The 17,722-nt window shown below is 37.3% G+C and overlaps 1 protein-coding gene across 6 annotated transcripts; it reads left to right on the forward strand.

Moving 5' to 3' along the window:
• On the forward strand, positions 7,206-16,083 carry LOC107643870. Of its 6 annotated transcripts, none has more exons than XM_021124295.1 (10): positions 7,206-7,256; positions 8,561-9,030; positions 9,143-9,279; positions 10,648-10,761; positions 10,857-10,940; positions 11,330-11,503; positions 12,966-13,125; positions 13,574-13,764; positions 13,851-13,977; positions 14,126-16,083. In XM_021124295.1, the coding sequence occupies exons 2-10, from the start codon at positions 8,713-8,715 to the stop codon at positions 15,230-15,232; spliced, it is 2,412 nt and encodes an 803-aa protein (XP_020979954.1). In that variant the 5' UTR covers positions 7,206-7,256; positions 8,561-8,712; the 3' UTR covers positions 15,233-16,083. The 6 variants fall into 6 exon arrangements, with proteins under 6 accessions (XP_020979954.1, XP_016203103.2, XP_020979958.1 ...); XM_016347617.2 differs by having other exon boundaries at positions 13,574-13,734; XM_021124299.1 differs by having other exon boundaries at positions 12,969-13,125.

Below are 17,722 nucleotides of genomic sequence, written 5' to 3' on the forward strand. Positions count from 1 at the left end.
TCATCAACATATATTTGGACTAGAATAAAAGAATCATTAGAGTTCTTGATGAATAGAGTTGTCAGTGGTGCCTCTTTGAAAACCATTTTTCAAAAGAAAAGAGCTAAGTCTCTCATACCAAGCTCTAGGAGCTTGTCTTAAACCATAGAGAGCTTTAGATAGTTTGAAAACATGATCAAAATGCTCTTTATTTTCAAAACCAGGAGGCTGCTCCACATACACTTCTCTATCTATCACTCCATTCAAAAATGCACATTTCACATCCATTTGGTATAATTTAAAACCACAAAATGCAGCATAAGCTAAGAGAAGTCTTATGGCCTCCATTCGGGCAACAGGGGCAAAAGATTCATCAAAGTCTATTCCTTCTTCTTGGTCATATCCTTGAGCCACTAGCCTTGCCTTGTTTCTTGCAATGCTACCATCTTCTCCCAACTTGTTCCGAAAAATCCACTTGGTGCCGGTCACTTTCTTTCCACTTGGCCTTGGAACCAAAGTCTATACTTGGTTCTTTTCAAACTCAAGAAGCTCATCCTCCATAGCTTTAACCCAAGAAGGGTCACTAAGTGCTTCCTTGACGTTTTGAGGCTCTATTTGTGAGAGAATGGCAATGTTTGATCCTTCATTTGCCTTTCTAGTGGAAGACCTTGTTTGCACTCCATGAGAGACGTCTCCAATGACAAATTCCTCAGGATAATTCTTCAAGAATCTCCATTCACGAGGTCTGGTGGACTTGGAGGCAGATTCATTCACCAAGGGATTCTGAACGCTGCTGACTGCAGGATTTCCTTCAGATTCATGAGACAAAATGGAATTGTCTCTTGAATTCTCAGTATTAGCAGTTTCTGATTCAGCTTGTCCAGAACTCTCTTTTTCTTGATTTTGAGCAGCTTCACCTTCCTTTTGAGCTTGATTTCTTGCATCACATTCTTCCAAAAAGCTTTGTACCAAGTTAGTATCACAAAATGTAACATGTATGGATTCCTCAATAATCCTAGCATCTTGATGATAAACCCTATATGCTTTACTAGTTGTGGAATATCCTACAAACAAACACTCATAAGCCTTTGGATCAAATTTTCCCAAATTTTCTTTGTTATTTAAAACAAAACATTTGCATCCAAAGATGTGCAAGTAATCTAAGTTTGGTGGGTAGCCTTTCCAAAGTTCATAAGGGGTTTTCTTCAAAAATTTTCTTATGATTGTTCTATTTAAAATGTGGCAAGCTGTGTTAACCGCTTCAGCCCAAAGGAATTTTGGAACATTACTCTCACAAAGCATGGCTCTTGTCATCTCTTGTATGCTTCTATTTCTTCTTTCCACAACACCATTTTGTTGTGGTGTTCTTGGACAAGAGAAGTTGTGAGATATTCCAAATTCCTCACAAAAGGATTCAAATAAATTATTTTTAAATTCAGTTCCATGATCGCTTCTTATAGAAGAGATTTTCAAATCCTTTTCATTTTGAATTTTCTTGCAAAAAGGTTCAAAGGCCGAAAAGGCTTCATTTTTGTGTGTAAGAAATAAAACCCAACCAAACCTAGTATAGTCATCCACAATTACTAAACCATAATGTTTACCACCTAGGGTTTGAGTTCTTGTTGGACCAAATAAATCAATGTGTAGCAACTCAAGTGGTCTTTTAGTAGAGATGTCTTCCTTTGGTTTAAAAGAACTTTTTGTTTGTTTTCCCATTTGGCAAGCATCACAAGTGATGTCTTTGTCAAACTTTATCAAAGAAAGACCTCTTACTAATTCTTTCTTTACAAGTTTGTTTATTTGAAACATACTTGCATGGCCCAATCTCTTGTGCCATAACCACTTTTCAGATTCTTTAGAGTGAAGACAAGCTACATTTTGATTCTTTAGTTCATCAAGAGTAAGTCCATACATATTATTGAAGCGCTTGGCAACAAACATCACTTCATTTATTTTTTCATTAACAACACAGCATTCAAGCTTTTTGAAAACAACTAAATATCCTAAATCGCACAGCTGACTTATACTCAAAAGATTGTGCTTTAAACCACAAACCAAAAGCACATCATCAATGAAAGTAGATTGCTCATTACCTACTTTTCCAACAGCAATGATTTTACCTTTACCATCATCTCCAAAGGTCACAAAACCTCCATCATACTTATTTAGTTTGATGAAGTAGGTTGACCTTCCAGTCATGTGCCTTGAACATCCACTATCCATGTACCACATGTCCTTTTTGTTCTTAGATGCTAGGCAAATCTGCATGATGAGTTTCAAGTAGCCTTAGGTATCCAAATTAATTTGGATCATTTGAAGTTAATCTATCTTGGTTGCACAAGTGCATTGAAATCACAAACAACATTGTAGACTTTGTTTCCTACAACTCTCTTTTCAATGAAGCATTGTGCATATGAGTGACCAAATTTCTTGCAATTAACACAATAATTTTCTGGGGTGTGTTGCTGAAACTGATGTGAGTTATATTGCTTGAAATGATTAAAGCTTTGAAATTTTCTGGTTCTTGGAGGAGATGCATTTCTTTTGACAAACTGATTTTTAATAAAGTTATTCCTCTTTGCAAAAGCATTTTCACCAGATTTTTTTGAATATTTTTGCCTTTCGAAAATGAGGTTTTGTTGTAAAAAGTTGGTTTCTTGAAAGCAGCCTCATTTTTCGAAATATAACCCAAACCTGGCCGGTTTGAACTCGGTTCAGTTTTTGGTGAAGGCTCAGTTTCAATTGTGTATTCTTCATCAGATTTTTCTTCACATGTTGAAACATATCCGATACCTGATTTGTTTGGTATGGATTTGGTATTTGATGAAGAGGCCACAAATTTTATAGAGGAAGTGTTAGAAACTACATCTTCCTTGGCTATGTAGCCTAAACCAGATTTTTCAAACAATGGTCTTTGACTTGCAAGTAATTTGTCCAAGTTGCTAGAACCTTGAGCAAATTTTGCTAAGTCACCATTCAGCCTTTTAATCATATCATTTAATCTTTTATTTTTAGCAATTAACTCATGAGAAGGATCCACAATGTGCTTTCCTTTTAATTTTTCAAGTTCAGATTTTAGAAATCTGTTTTCTTCAATGATGTCTAAAGTACATTCAGTTTCCTTCACTTTTTCTTTTAAAAAATCATTTTCAGCTCTTAACACATCTCTTTCAGATCTGCACTCATTGTATTTATCAATCAGTTTTGATGTGTTTAAAGTAAGATCATCAATAATAGCATGCAAGTCCTCATTGGTTAAATCATAGTAGTTTACCTCATCAAGATTGTTGTTTCCAGCCATGAAGCAGTCTTTGTCATCTCCTTCAGATTCTTCTTCTTTATTTGAGTCATTCTCAAGATCCTCCCAAGCTGCCATGAGTACTCTCTTCCTTTCCCTCTTGCCTTTGTCCTCCTTTTTGAGCTTTGGACAGTTTGACTTGAAGTGTCCAGCCTCCTTGCAATGATGGCATGTCACCTTGCTCAAGTCCATCTTTTGCTCCTTTGAACTTGAACCCTTGTATTTGCCCTTGCTTTTCATCATCCTTCTAAATCTCCTAGCAAAAAACAAAAGTTCGTCATCTGAAATATCATCACTAGACTCACTCTCTTTTGGTTCTATTTGTGACTTGAGGGCTATTCCCTTTTTCTTTGAGTCTGTGTTTGTGTGTGTGGCTTCATAGGCAAGGAGTTTTCCTCTCAGCTCATCATAGGTTATGGGACTTATGTTGTTACTCTCGGTTAGGACAGTGGCAGTGTTTTCCCACTATTTTGTGAGGCTTCTAAGGAGTTTTCTCACCAAGGTTTGTTCTGCATAGTTTGTACCCATAGCATCAAGGTTGTTGATTATGATTGAGAATCTCTCAAATGCTTCATCATTCATCAATGCTTTCTCCATCCTTCATGCTAAACATCTCATACTCTTTTCGCAGCATATCAATCCTCGTTTCTTTGACTTGTTTAGTACCTTCGTGTGTAACCTGGAGTTTTTCCCAGATTTCTTTGGCTGTCTTGCATCTAGACACCTTCCGGTACTCTTCAAAGCTGATAGCACAGTGAAGAAGGTTGATTGCTTTAGCGTTCAGCTCTATCTTCTTCTTGTCATCTTCATTCCATTCAGCTTCTTCTTTCGGAGTTACCACTCCATCAACACTTGTTTTTGTTGGGATCTTGGGACCACTCACAACGATCTTCCATAAGTTGTAGTCAATGGATTGGATGAAGATCCTTATCCTTTCTTTCCAGTAGGAATAGTTCTTTCCGTTAAAGAAAGGTGGCCGGTTGTTTGACTGGCCTTCAGTGAGGGTGTAGGCAATTGTGGTTGTGCCCAGATTGTTCACCATTGGATCTTTGCTCCAAGCGGTTAAGCTTGATTCTTGAGACCTTAGCTCCTGATACCAATTGAAGGTTGTGGTAGGCTTAGAGAAGGGGGGGTTGAATCTATGCCTTCCTTTTAGTTGCTGTTGTTACCCTTTCAAAACAGATTTGCAATTCTGATTCTGTTTTAACTTAGCAGCGAAAATTTATGAGACAATTTATTTTTGTCTCATGAATATCAGAAAACAGAACACAGCAGAGAAGAGAAAAGCTAACACCAGCATGTATCCTGGTTCGGTTGCCTTGTGCTATGCAACCTACATCCAGTCTCCTCCACAACTATGGAAGAATTTCACTATAGTTAACAGTATTACATACACCAATAACTCAGGATTGACCCAATCCTTTCACACTCAAGTTCTAACCTAACTTGACATTGGCTATGCTAATACCTAACTATTCACTCTTAGTGCTAATCCAACTAAGAAAGGAATACCTCACAGGTACAAGATACAAGACATAAACACACCTAAAGAAATCTGAAAATAACTCTAGGCTTTTCTCTCAAGTGTTTCACTCAGCCTTTTTCCACTCATGGCTTTTACTTGAACTTTCTCACTATGCCTTTTCTCACAAGAAATTACAGAAAGATAAACGTAGAAAAGTACATTACAATCAGTAAAACATGAAGGAGATTGACTTCATCAACAACCTCTGTGCTATGCGAAAAACCAGACTAGCAAGCCTCTGATTTAGTTCTTCATACTGGCGGAATGCACCTTTGATTAGGGTACACTGTCCAGTTAGTTGAACTTCTTCAAAGAGCTCTCTCAGAACAAAACCTCTATTCACTGGTTTTCTCTCTTTGCATTCTGAATGAACAACAATCTTCTTTTATCTCCTTGCATGTGGCTGAGTTCTTCTTCCAAGGTCAACACCTTGAGCCTTGAGCTTCACCAACCCACTGTCTCACTTTTTCCATTAAACCTCACAATGGAAACTTTGCTTCTGACTTCTCCAACTTGACCAAAAGCCATATAAGAGTAACCGAAATTTTCTTCCAATGGTCAACCAAATCTGAACCATAGAGATGCAACTTGGTCCCCAAGAATCTCTTATGACCGTGGATTTGTAGCAGTGAAGAACAGAGATCAACTTTTCCTTGAATGTCATTTTCGGATAGTGCAGAGAGTTGGGAAGAAGGGATGAAGATCTGATGCATGTAAGATGAGATGGATTACCTTTAACCTAAGCTTGATTTGGATTAGATTTTCTGCTTTAGCTTCTGTGCTTCAAGCTTAGTTTTTCTCTTTCTTGCTTCTTTGGTTACTGGCTTATGGAGGAAGCTTTTCTTCTCTTTCTCTTTCTTACTTTTTTCTAAAGTCTTGATTTGACTTGATTAAAGAGGAGAGGAACGTTGCTTTGGTTGGAGCAAGATGGTGGGAAATTGAAAAACAATTTCGGGCTTGGATCGGGTTCTTCTCTACTTCAGCCCGTTGGTGCCTTGCTATGCTTCTTTGATGAATTTTGTTTGAAATGAATGACTTGGGCTTGCCTTTATTCACACTTACCATTCAGCCCATTTGCCTTGTTTTATTTTCCATTCAAATTTGGGCTGTAAATCAGATTTTGGCCTGCAGCAGTTTTATAAATAATTAGTAATATGCAATTATAATTAATTAACACTAATTATTTATTTTCCCAAAAATAATTTTTGTCATCACTAATTAATTTAGTTAATTTCTTAACTCAACAGTAACAATGCAAATTGAAATCCATTGGAAGCTCGAAGCTCAAATTGCATACTTGGAGCTAAAATTTGGGAGTTGGGGATAGTAACAATGCAAATTGAAATCCAAAATCCAAAAACACAAACACTCTGTTATCCCCTGCAAAAAGTGAAGAAAACTCACCAAGAGGATTAATCTCAGAGCCATATCCATGAACCCTAACAACATCTTCGAACGCCATGGCTGCATCTCTTGGCACGCCATATCAGGTCTTCCTAGAACCCATGTGAAGGTAATTCAAGCTATGGAGGTCATGGTCCTCAACATGCCAAGCGAACCAGCTAAACAACATAGCCAAATACACCATTGGAGAAGTAACACCATGTATCTCCTCCTTCATGAACCTCAACAACGAACCATTCGCCCTCGAAATCTCCCTCATATTCCACGCTGACTCCGCTAGCGCCGCCGCACACTCCTCCCTGCATTTCCGGCTGAACGCCAAGCCCGGCATGTCGTTCACATACTCCACCGAGAACGGCTTGTCAACGGTCGCCTTCCAGAACAGCGTCTCCACCTCGAGAGGCCCTAGGCCATCGGAACAACAATTATGGTGGACCACAATTATGGGACGGAGGAGAAGGGAAGAAGAGATACTGCATCATTCTTACTTTCTAGGGTTTTAATGGGACCAGGACCACATTGGGTAAAAAATTAAGATTTGCCACGTCAGCTAGCCGTTGCTGGCTCCAGCATGGCATGGGAGGTGCCAAATCATTACTCCGTTTGCTGACTATGCGCCGGAAAGGGTCGCAGGACGACTATGGGTCCCGGAGCTGAATGTGAGGGATACCATTAAGGAATTTTAAAAGTCAAGGACGATTATGGGTAACTCGCCCAATCTCAGGGATCACTTTGGGGTTTTAGTCATAGAAATGTGATGAAAAGTAGAAGTATTATGAGAGAAGTCATTTTTTTTAACTTCTCTATAAGCTCTTAAATAGCTTCTTAAAAAATTGCAATTTGATTTTAAAAATTGCACCAAATATTAATACTACTATTTTTCATAAGTCAAAAGTAAAAAAAAGTTACTTCTAGAGTTTTTCGGACCTTAAAGGTTTTAGGTCCAGATCCAATTGAATCAGAACCACTTAAATACTTGAACTAGGTCCAGCACCCGGAGCCCTCTTGTTCTCTCTCCTTCTCTTAGGTTATCGCAGTCTTCGGTGCAGGGTAAACTTCCAATCCTTCTCGCAGTATTTATTTCTTTTTTTATTTAACTTGGATTTACTGCAAATAAAGTGGCTCTTCTTCTTTTACTGGGTCTGTCGCCGAGAAAGTAACTTGTAATTTATTTTATGAGCTGCTGCTTCTTCCTTTTAAATACTTTTAGGGTTTTGCTGCTCTGAATTTGAAAGGTGATAGCTTGAACGCGATTTCACCCGAATTTTTGGAGTTCGACATGTAATCCGTAGATAATATTTTGCGAATTCTTTTATGTTTTCCTTTTAGTGATTTTCTTTTTTAAAAATTTTCTTTATGGGTTTTGTTTGTGGGGAGCATAAGGGTTGAGAGCAAAAACAATGGATTTGCATCTGTGGTTGATTTTAATGTTTGGATGGTAATTTAGTTTTGCTCGGGTATCCAAGAATATTCGTATTGTTCTTTTGAGAATATAATGTTGTTATCTTTTCGAATTATGGGGTGTTCCAACTAACTAAAAACTGTATTTCTCTGTGTTACATGTGGCTTATCTGGTTTAAGATGGAAAAGCTAGTTGTTGTTGTCAACTTGATTGTTATTGGCGAAGCTGCACTGCAGTTTTACTGGGAAACGCTTGATCATTTTGCATAATTATGATGCTTGTGATGGTGTAGTTATAGATAATCTGGACTCTAAAAAGAAATTTGCATCCATTACATTGTGGATAGTTTCTCTATCACAGTTGTGTTTCTTTGATTATGTGAATATTTGTTCTTTGAAAATCTGTTTTATTGAGCTCATAACTTATGATACATTGAAACCTTTTTTTATGTCAGCATTAGTGGTAAAATTTTGGGACCAACTAACCTGGTACAAATATAAGTATGTGTTTTATTTGATTGAATTGTATACTCATTGTGAATAACCTCTTTCCTTTTGATGTATGATGTGATATGAGCTCTGGTGTTTAAATGATACTATTAAGTTTTTGTTCTATTCTATGCTGGTTCAAAGCTTCTGCCACATAGAATTAATCTAAATTACAAGGTTTATGCTTTTTTAAAATTATGGTGTTCAATTAAAATCTTTTCTCCTGAACTTTGCTGTTGTTGTATTTATGCAATAATTGTAGAACTTAAATGGTAATTTTGCATACCGAAATTGCTGAAAATGCAATAATTGTAGAAATTAAATGGCAATTTTGCATATCAAAATTGCTGCTACTTTTTTAAGTAGGGGAGTGATTGACTTGATTTTACTTTTTACTAGTAGTTTTATTAATTAAAGTTTCATTTTGTGTGTAGAAAATAACTATTCTTTTATGGAAATTGTAGATCGCTCATGGAAAATGGTGATATAATTGATTTCATCTTCTATTGGTGATTGCCAGATAACTTAGAATGAAATATGTTTATTGAGTGCGAACAAGGTGGTGTTTTGCTCAATACCGGTATAGTGTTTTTTTGAATCATATTCCTTTGTAACCATGGCTGCTGATCAGAGGAGAAAACGGTTAAATGGTGCAAGCATTGTCAGTTATGGTTCCAGAGAGCAACAAAGGGCTAAGAGAAAAAATTTGGGATTGATGCAACATGACTTAAGGATGAAATCTCACATCACTGTTGAGTGGGACAGTAGTCAGAAAAGGGTTGTTGCCAAACAGGAACAGATTGGCATCACCTGGAGACAAATGAAACCATTTTTCAATTTTGTATCCAATGATCACAATGTCCTGGCAGATGTGTTGACCATACCTAAAGAATTCTTTGACCTGGATAATTTAAAGGAAGTGCTTTCATATAAGGTAATATACTGTTGCACTCAGTTTCGATTTGTATCAGCTAAATTAACCTTAATTTTTTTTCTAGTAATTAAATTATTAAATAATCTTTTGTTACAATTTTGGAAATTTGCAGGTTTGGAAGAACCATCTTTCAGAAAATGAGAGAAACCTTCTTGTGCATTTTCTTCCTCATGGCTTGGAGCCACATCAAGTTGTGGAAGAATTACTTGCTGGGAATAACATTCACTTTGGAAACCCCTTCTTGAAATGGTAATATCGCTTCTAATTTCTTAATATTTCTTTCTTTAGCTCTTTAGAGACATGGTCTGCTGTTTGTAGCATTTACATCTAATCTTGCAGATTATATTATACTACATGTTATATTTTGATTATTTTCCATTTTGAACGATTGATTGGATATTTGTTGTTGATATATTGTTGAGTCTAGATGACGGCCTGATATTAGTTGTTGGGTTGAGTTCACCAGCTTTACCAATTATATATTATATATTTAGTATAAATTAAGTTGTGTTGAACTTTTTTAATTCAGTCTAGGTTTAACTATTCTTGCAGCATGCTTGACCAGTTTTCTTGAATTAGCCTTTTGTTGCATTAGACACACACATCTATTTTTCGTTACTTGAAGGTGTCTTGTTTGGTGGAAGTTTGCTTTGATCATCATTCGTAGTTTCTATTTTTCACATTTTACTTTGTTTTATCTAATTATCTGACTACCTGTTAGGATTAGAAACAAATTCCTCAATGGGCTACAAGTTTGTAAGTGTAAGAAATTCAGGGGAAGTTTGGGGTTTACTCAAAATCAGAATAGGGCAGGATTGAGTGGGACCTTAGAGCCTAACTAACTTGTTTCAGGGAGTGAGGAATGAGAGACTCCCAGTTTGGCAGTAGAATATGTTATGAGGAAAACCTGTACACAGGCAAGGTAGGAATTGGCTAGGAGAGTGAGGTGGCTACAGTGTCTCATTTCTCCCTTCTACTTTGCTAATTCTAATATGTTTTCTTCTCAAGCAGTAGAGCTGAGACCCCAGCGTACTGTGAGTAAATAATACACCATACGTATTCTTTCTGTTTTATTGTGTGGTTCCTTACAATACCACTTATATGCCTGTCTAATATAGCTTCTGATTATCTTTCAGCATGATCCTTTTGCGTTTTACTATTGTCCTATTGTTAAACATGGAATACCTTTCTTCCCTTGGTTTGCTGATCCTTTGTGAAATTAAACTAGTTGTTGTGTACAAAGAAAATACAACTAAAGCTTAAGGAAGATTTTTACTGAACTGCTATAAGAGCAGCATGGGATTGAATCTTGGATGGTGAAAATCCTACTTGAAAATAAGCTAAATGGTCAAAGATGAGGGTGTCACATTGTGTGACTCTCACATTGGACTAGGTAGAATTGGAAATGAATGTACTTTAGAGAAAGTTGTGGTAGCATTTATTGTGGAAAAGATTGTAGAATCTTGAACGTATGACAGGACACCATGGTGTCACTTGACCCATAAAGTTCTGTCCCATCACGCCATCCCTGGGAGGTGGGAAAGGCTTAGTTGTTGTTACTTTTTATGAAAATCTTCTCTTCAAAGTCACAAGTAGCTTATAAATATATATTTGCAGGGGTGCTTCACTTTGTTCAGGTGATCTTCATCCTGATGTAATTGTTGATCAGGAGCGGCATCTGAAGTCTGAGAAGAGGGCATACTATTCACAGTTGCATAATTATCATAATGAGTAAGTCATCCATAGATATCCACTGTTCATCAGCTTGTGTGATTGTGTCTTTTTGGCATGGCACTTAATCCAGTATTGACACTGTTCTTTTTCAGTATGATAGGATTTCTTGTTAAGTTGAAGGAAAGATGGCAAAGCTGCAAAGATCCAGAAAAGGATATTGTGCAGAAGATGTGGAGGTTGATGCTTGCAAGACTTTCTATCCATTTTATTTGTTCGCAACACACCTGCACACACAAAGTCAGACAGGACATATAGTAGAAGCATGCCTTTTTACTCTTTGCTGCTTCCAATGCTTGCATTAGTGGTTCAGTAGTACTTCAGTAAGAAAAAGCTGCTCATTGCTGTAGAAGCAGGGGAGAAAATAACTGGAAGATATCCTAAAAATTGCTCACATGATTTTTGGTTTATGGAGAGATAATCTGAAATGTCATCTTACCCTATATACATATGTATAATACTTGGAGAGAATTCATGTTGAATATTGAGCTTTGTTGTTATGGGGAACCTTCTTTATTTGAATTTCAGACTTTATTGATGTCATTCCCATTTTCGTTGTACTATGCAGGTCAAAGAATGTAGATAAAAGAGTGTCCTCAAATGTGAATGACTTGAAAGTCTATGATCATGATGGAAATTTTACAGTTACATCTGAGTCGTGTTCCTGGGATGCAGAGGAGAAGGAATTTAGTTGTGACAATCAAATTTTCTCAGTGAAAAGGGATGAAAAACTCCAAAGAAGGTAACTTGTGAATTTGGATGGTTTGTTCACATAGGGTTGGCCTGCAACATTTATGATAATTGTTTACAAAGTTGATTAATTTGCCATCTTTTGAACAGTTTGTAAAGCTGAGATAATGTGATAAAGAAATCTATGAATTATGTACCCAAGACTGCTTAATTAATAGATCTACTAGAATGTTTGCTTAATAAATCTATGAATTCTTAACTAATACACATAGTTGCTGATGGCACTATCATGGTTTTTATGATTGTTGTCTTGTTTTGAATGATTGTTAACTTCTTCATTGGTGGTTGCTCCTTTTGGCACTCTCCCCTGCTTATTGAACAATCATAAAAAATTTATTTTCTTATGAGATGCTCATTTGTATTGACACAATGTTTATTGGTTGCTAGTCGTAGTTTTTTGTAGCATGGCAAATGCTAACCTTTGTATAAATGTTGTGTGGCTCTTGTACAATGCTTGTATACCCTATGATTTGCTTTGCCATATATATAATCCCCTCCTTCCCCATTGGTTGCTTTTGAATGAACTAGATGTTGGTAGGTGATGTCCAGGTTGCTTCCGATATTTGCTCATACTGTTGAGATGCTGTGAAAATCTTGAATTTGGTGACTGTTGTCAGTTGTTATTATAAGAAGTTCTTACTTTAATTTGATGACTGTCTATGACAAGCATGTTAGTATGCAACATTATTATGGAAGAATCTTAGTATGCTAAAGTTATATTGATATCATTTTGGGCACATTACTCTTCTGGCTTGTTTATTTTTCTTTGCCATAATTGTATGCTTTTGTTCGCATTGTTTAGATTTAAGTCTCCTGCTAGATGCTTTGCTATGTTTCTGTCCTATTTTTGGAGTAAATGGTCAAATTTGTCTCTAAAAAATCATTTGTTCTCCAAATTGGTCCCCCGAAAGATTTTTTTTAATCAAATTCATCCTTCAAAGTTTTTAAGTTCATCATATTGGTCCTTCCGTCACTTTCTTTGTTGATGGTGTCAAAATTTGTTAATTTGGCACATTAAGTGACACCACAACACACAACTAAGAGTCGTAATTGACTATTAACATAATAAGTCTATAAAATTAGATCAAATCAAAATCTAATTGAGGGGAGAACTTGAGGCATTAGAATCCCTTAATTTGGGGTTGATTTGATCTAATTTCTTGAACTTATCATGTTAGCTGCCAATTAGAACTACTAGGTGTGTGTTGTGATGTCACTTAATGTACCATATTAGCAAATTTTGACGTCATTAGCAATGGAAGTGACAGAAGGACTAACATGACTAATTTTTAAATCTTTGAAGGACGAATTTGATTAAAAAGATCCTTTGAGGACCAATTTGGAGAACAAGTGATCTTTCAAGGACTAATTTGACTATTTACTCCCTATTTTTGTCTTAATTTCTCAATACTTGTTTTTTTAATAATGCATATATAATTGTTTGGAAATTTCAGCAGGGTGCGGGAAATAGGCAGCATGAAAGGTAAATCTACGAATTTGATGGTTTCATCTGATGATGTGCATAATGTTGGAGAGAGGCTTAAGAAAGGGGACAAACTGTCCAAGCGCAATATTCACTCCAGTGACGGTGACAAATACATGTCGTGTATCAAGGTTAGACCATCCTACCTTGTTTCTGAGATATACTGTGATGGCAGGGAGAGAAGTCCTGGTAGAATGGTCAGTTGGTTCACTCGTGTCAGTAATTAGAGGGAAAGCCAAAATTTGTTTCCAGTTACGTGTATTATTTTCATTTCTTATGGGTTCTTAGGTTATATTTTGACTGACATTATTGGTGTACTTGTTTCCTTATGAAGTATTTATTCCAAGGGAACATGCTATAATGTTTAGGATCTCCTAGCCTTTGTTATAAATATAATTATTAACCTTTTCTTTATTTACTTCTTCCGGTAACTTGCTAAGAGTTCTTTACAATAAAGAGTTTTTTAACTTGCCTGAGTCTTTTTCCTTCAAGATGAGGAGACCAAGGAAAATTTTAAATTTTAATTATGAATGTTTTTAATATTCTTATAGGTTAATTTATGTTTCTTCTGTGCTTCAGATTAGTAAGCAGCAGCATGAACTTGTTAAGAGTATGAAGCAGTCTGGTAGAATCATTCAGTCTAAGACCCTTAACCGTGTTTTGGGCAACCTTGATAACATTCATGTGCAACCATATGAAGTTTTTGTCAAAGAAGAACAGAATAAGTTGCATGAGCATTGGTTAGTGAGATTTGAGCGCTTTATTTTTTGGTAGTTATCATTTCAACATATGATTTTATTAATCTTTTTGAAAATTTCATCTGTATTTCTTAGCAGACTCTGTTTTATTTCCATAGGTTAGAGTTGGTGAAAAAAGCCCTTCCTGCAGCATACGCAAATTGGATGGAGAGACACAGACAGAGACACGCAGTGATAAATTCGTTGCTGGTGGAGGTGAAGGAAAAATCTAATCCACTCGGAGAGGTCTGTTATAGTGGTTCCTTTTCTGAATTCATATTTCCTATGAGCAAGATTGCTCGTCTTCTATAAACTTCTCAAATGCTTTGAATATCTTATTACCAGCATTTATTTTTGGTAATGCCTTCATTTCCATTTATCATTTATACTTCAGGAAGAGGACAGTTTTAGCCCAGCCAGCGAGCTTCAGGATAAGGATGAGACTAACATGAGCTCCGGGGAAGATCTTCAAGATCAGGATGAAGAAAACACGACATCAAGTGGTGAGCTTCCGGATAAGGATGAGGATAACGTGACATCAGGGGGTGGGCATCAGGATATGAATGAGGATGAGATGAAATCAAGCAGTGGGCTTCAGGATTCAGGTGATGATAATACAGCGGGTAGAAAGATTCAAGGTCATGATGAGGATGATGTGAGCTTGGAGAATGAGCTTCAGGAACTGGCAGAGGATGAAGTTCAAAATGATAAGTCTAGCCTGAAAGATGAAGTTTCTGTTGCAAGGACCCCAGAGAACCAATCCCCACATGACACTTATGGTGGTAGGATTGACGAGTTCAACTCAATGAGTATGAAGTTAGAAAAGAATTTAATTTCCCCAACATTGGGCAATGCATCACAAAATAAAATAGATTATCCAGGGGATAAGAACACGCGGGATGTTTCTATTGATGAAGGACGCCCTTTCAATTCTAGCAGTGATGTATGGCAAGCAGTTGAAATGCCACATCCATTCTTTGATACTGCTGGGACCCATGAGTACACAACCCATGGATTATCATTGGCGAATCCTAGAGAGAATGAAGAACGAGCTTGTTTGATTGACCTTGAAGCTGGGTTACATCAGGAAGAGACCGGTAAAGAATTGTTACACAGACAGTTACATGATCAAACCTTCAGTTCTTACCAAAGCCAGGGTCGAAGTGACTTACTTCAATCTTTCCTCAAGGGAGATGGTGTGATATCCTATCATCACGAGCAAAAAGGATCCGAAATGAACTTCCAGGCTTCGAACAATGTTATAATGGGGGATAGCCAATTATCTAGCCATTTTAAGGACCCTTTGCAGACATCACTGTCTTTGGACCAGGGGCAGAGGAGAGCTAATGAGGTTTACACATCAGAAAGCATGCCACAGAATATTTATTCCAATGGAGGAAGGTACTTAGTCCCCAGGCAAGCTCGGTTAGTTCCCGGGCAAGATTCATTGGCCGCTGTAAATATGCCGGATTGGACCTCCAATACTGCTCGATGGATCTGATGGCAGCAGCATTTCAAGTCACAGTCTTGGCACTGCAACAAACTCTGATCAGAGCTTATTTAGTATTCTATCACAGTGTAACCAATTACATCCGCGTAGCTCTTATGATTCGTTCCGAAACACTGATGACTTTCTAGCACAAAGACCTTATGGAGTAGTAGATACTGATACCTCCAGGATCAATGCTGTTGCTCCACAGGCTTCTCATCCGCTAGAATACTTCAGTGGACGCGAGGCACCTAGTAGTGGCCTGGTACCTGATGATATGGCATGGATGAGCTTGCCACATCAGAATGATCAAATGGGAAAGCCATACTTGAGATCTTGGAATCGGTAATGAATGTTTTTTTACCCAATGGTGGCATTGTGAGATGAAATACGCACGCTCATGTGTGATTGTTCTTTGTGAGTAAAGCCACAAGCTGGGAAGATGAGATAGGTTTGTGTACATACAAGACCGAGTTCAACTCAACACCATGTACATATCTAATTATTAGACGAGCAGGAAAGAAGGCAATGGGGTAAATATAACCTTCAAGAATTTCAGCTTGTTACTTTGGAAAGTTACATAATTTTAGTTTTTTTTTTTTTTCTTAGTGTCTTTTTCCCCCTTTGTTTCTGGAGAGGTATTTTTTAAAAATAATTTTGGAAGGTAAGAAATGCTGGAGGCTGGTGCCTTTCTCAGTTATAATTTGTTGCTCACATCAATAATTTCGTCCTATATTCATAATGCCGAGACAACAAATGTCCTTGAAATAATCGCCTAATTTGTTCATTTATAAGTTTCGCTAATTGTAATCGACTATTGTGAAGATAACATTGAAGAATTACAACTGTTGTTACTTTGCCAAGTTACGTTACATAATTGTCGTCTTGCTTCTGATTCTTTTTCCCTTTTACCTTTCTCGAGTTATACTTTTGTCGTCACATTAATCATTTAGTCCCGTTCACTATAGACAAAGGGGATTAGCAACTTGTTACATAAAAAACACCGGGAAGATTAGTCGATCGCGAATGAAGCCTTATGCAACAAGTCATCTCATCCTTGCATGATCTGAAATCGAAAGGGTTGGAGACTTGGAGCCGTGTAGAGTGGTTTTCTGGATGGCTTTTTTGGTTTTGGAACCTCCAATAGGAGTGAGTGTGAGGAATAACAAACACTTTTAAAGATATTGCTTAATAGTGATAAGTTATTTTGGAAGTATAACACTGATGGTGTGTATTTGGTAAAATACTCACTTCGACAGTAGAAGGGGTTTACTCCACGGTCATTATGAGTTTCCTCAAATTTCGGAGTCATTATGGTGTGGGATAACACGTCCTAAGGTGTTTTTGTTTGGGTTGTGTTTAGAAATATGGTGAATTTTATAGTGTCTATAATATGATGTCTAATTTTTGCTTAACTTATTTGTTATGGTAGGTTTTAAATATTCAATAATTATTTATTTTTATATTTTTAAAATTAAATATTATTTTTTAATTTTTTTTTTAAGTTAGACAAATATTTGTAGATACCGTATCAAAGTCAAGTCTCTATTGGCCAAATTTATGGCTATAGGTGGCTAGATTTTGGCCAACCCATAATAGCTTAACATGTGGCATGAGTGAAGGGTAATTTACATGTTAATAATATTTAGTGCAGTAAACACAAATTTTTTATCACAAGGTTATTTGTGGAAATTGATGATATATGGGGTATAACTGTAACTTGACATTAGGTAGTGTCGGAAAGGTGTGGTTGCAGGCATAACTTCCAAGTGCAGGCAGCCATGGTTGCAGGTTGACGCTATTGGAAAGGAGAGGTTATTTTTTCCCTTTTTTTTCGCCGAAGGAAACGGATCCTTAGTCTACTCTCGATCTAGTCCTCAGAGATCCGTGTTAACTCGCTGATCTTCACGATCGTCTCCTCCGCCATCCCAATTAAGCTGCACCGCTTGCGCTGTCGGAGGTTCTGCTGCTGATTCCGATTCTGAAGACGGCGAACGAGCTTCATTGCGCCATACCTCTGGCTTCCCTTATAGTGAGCGAGCTTCTATTCCCCTCTTGATGAGAATCCTAAAGAATCTGCTGCTGCCTCTGATGACGGCAATCAATCTTTGCTCCTTGGCAGTTCTCACAGCTCCATGGAATCCAGACGGCACTGCTGCTGCGGCCAGAGCTTGACGGTTGTGCTTTGTGATCGCGCTTTCTAAACCAATATGGTCGTCTCTCTATCCACGGCCACTTGCTCCCTCCTCCCCCTCCATTATTCCAATTAGAACTTGACGGATGCAGAGTCCGGCGGAAGTAGGAAAGGCTTTTTCTTTTTGGCCGTGGGGAGGGAAGGGTTGAATAAGATAGTATGCTGGTGCTATTTAAGGACGGTAATGGGTCTCCACTCTCTCCCCGGCCCCGCCCTTTGTCCCGTTTAGTAAGATATTTCGGTTTTAATTTAATTTGTCTCAGATTTTTATTTCTATTTTTTGAGGAAGATAGATATTTGCAGGTATT

This window comes from Arachis ipaensis, chromosome B05, assembly GCF_000816755.2.
Source record: "Arachis ipaensis cultivar K30076 chromosome B05, Araip1.1, whole genome shotgun sequence".
Taxonomy (NCBI): Eukaryota; Viridiplantae; Streptophyta; class Magnoliopsida; order Fabales; family Fabaceae; genus Arachis; species Arachis ipaensis.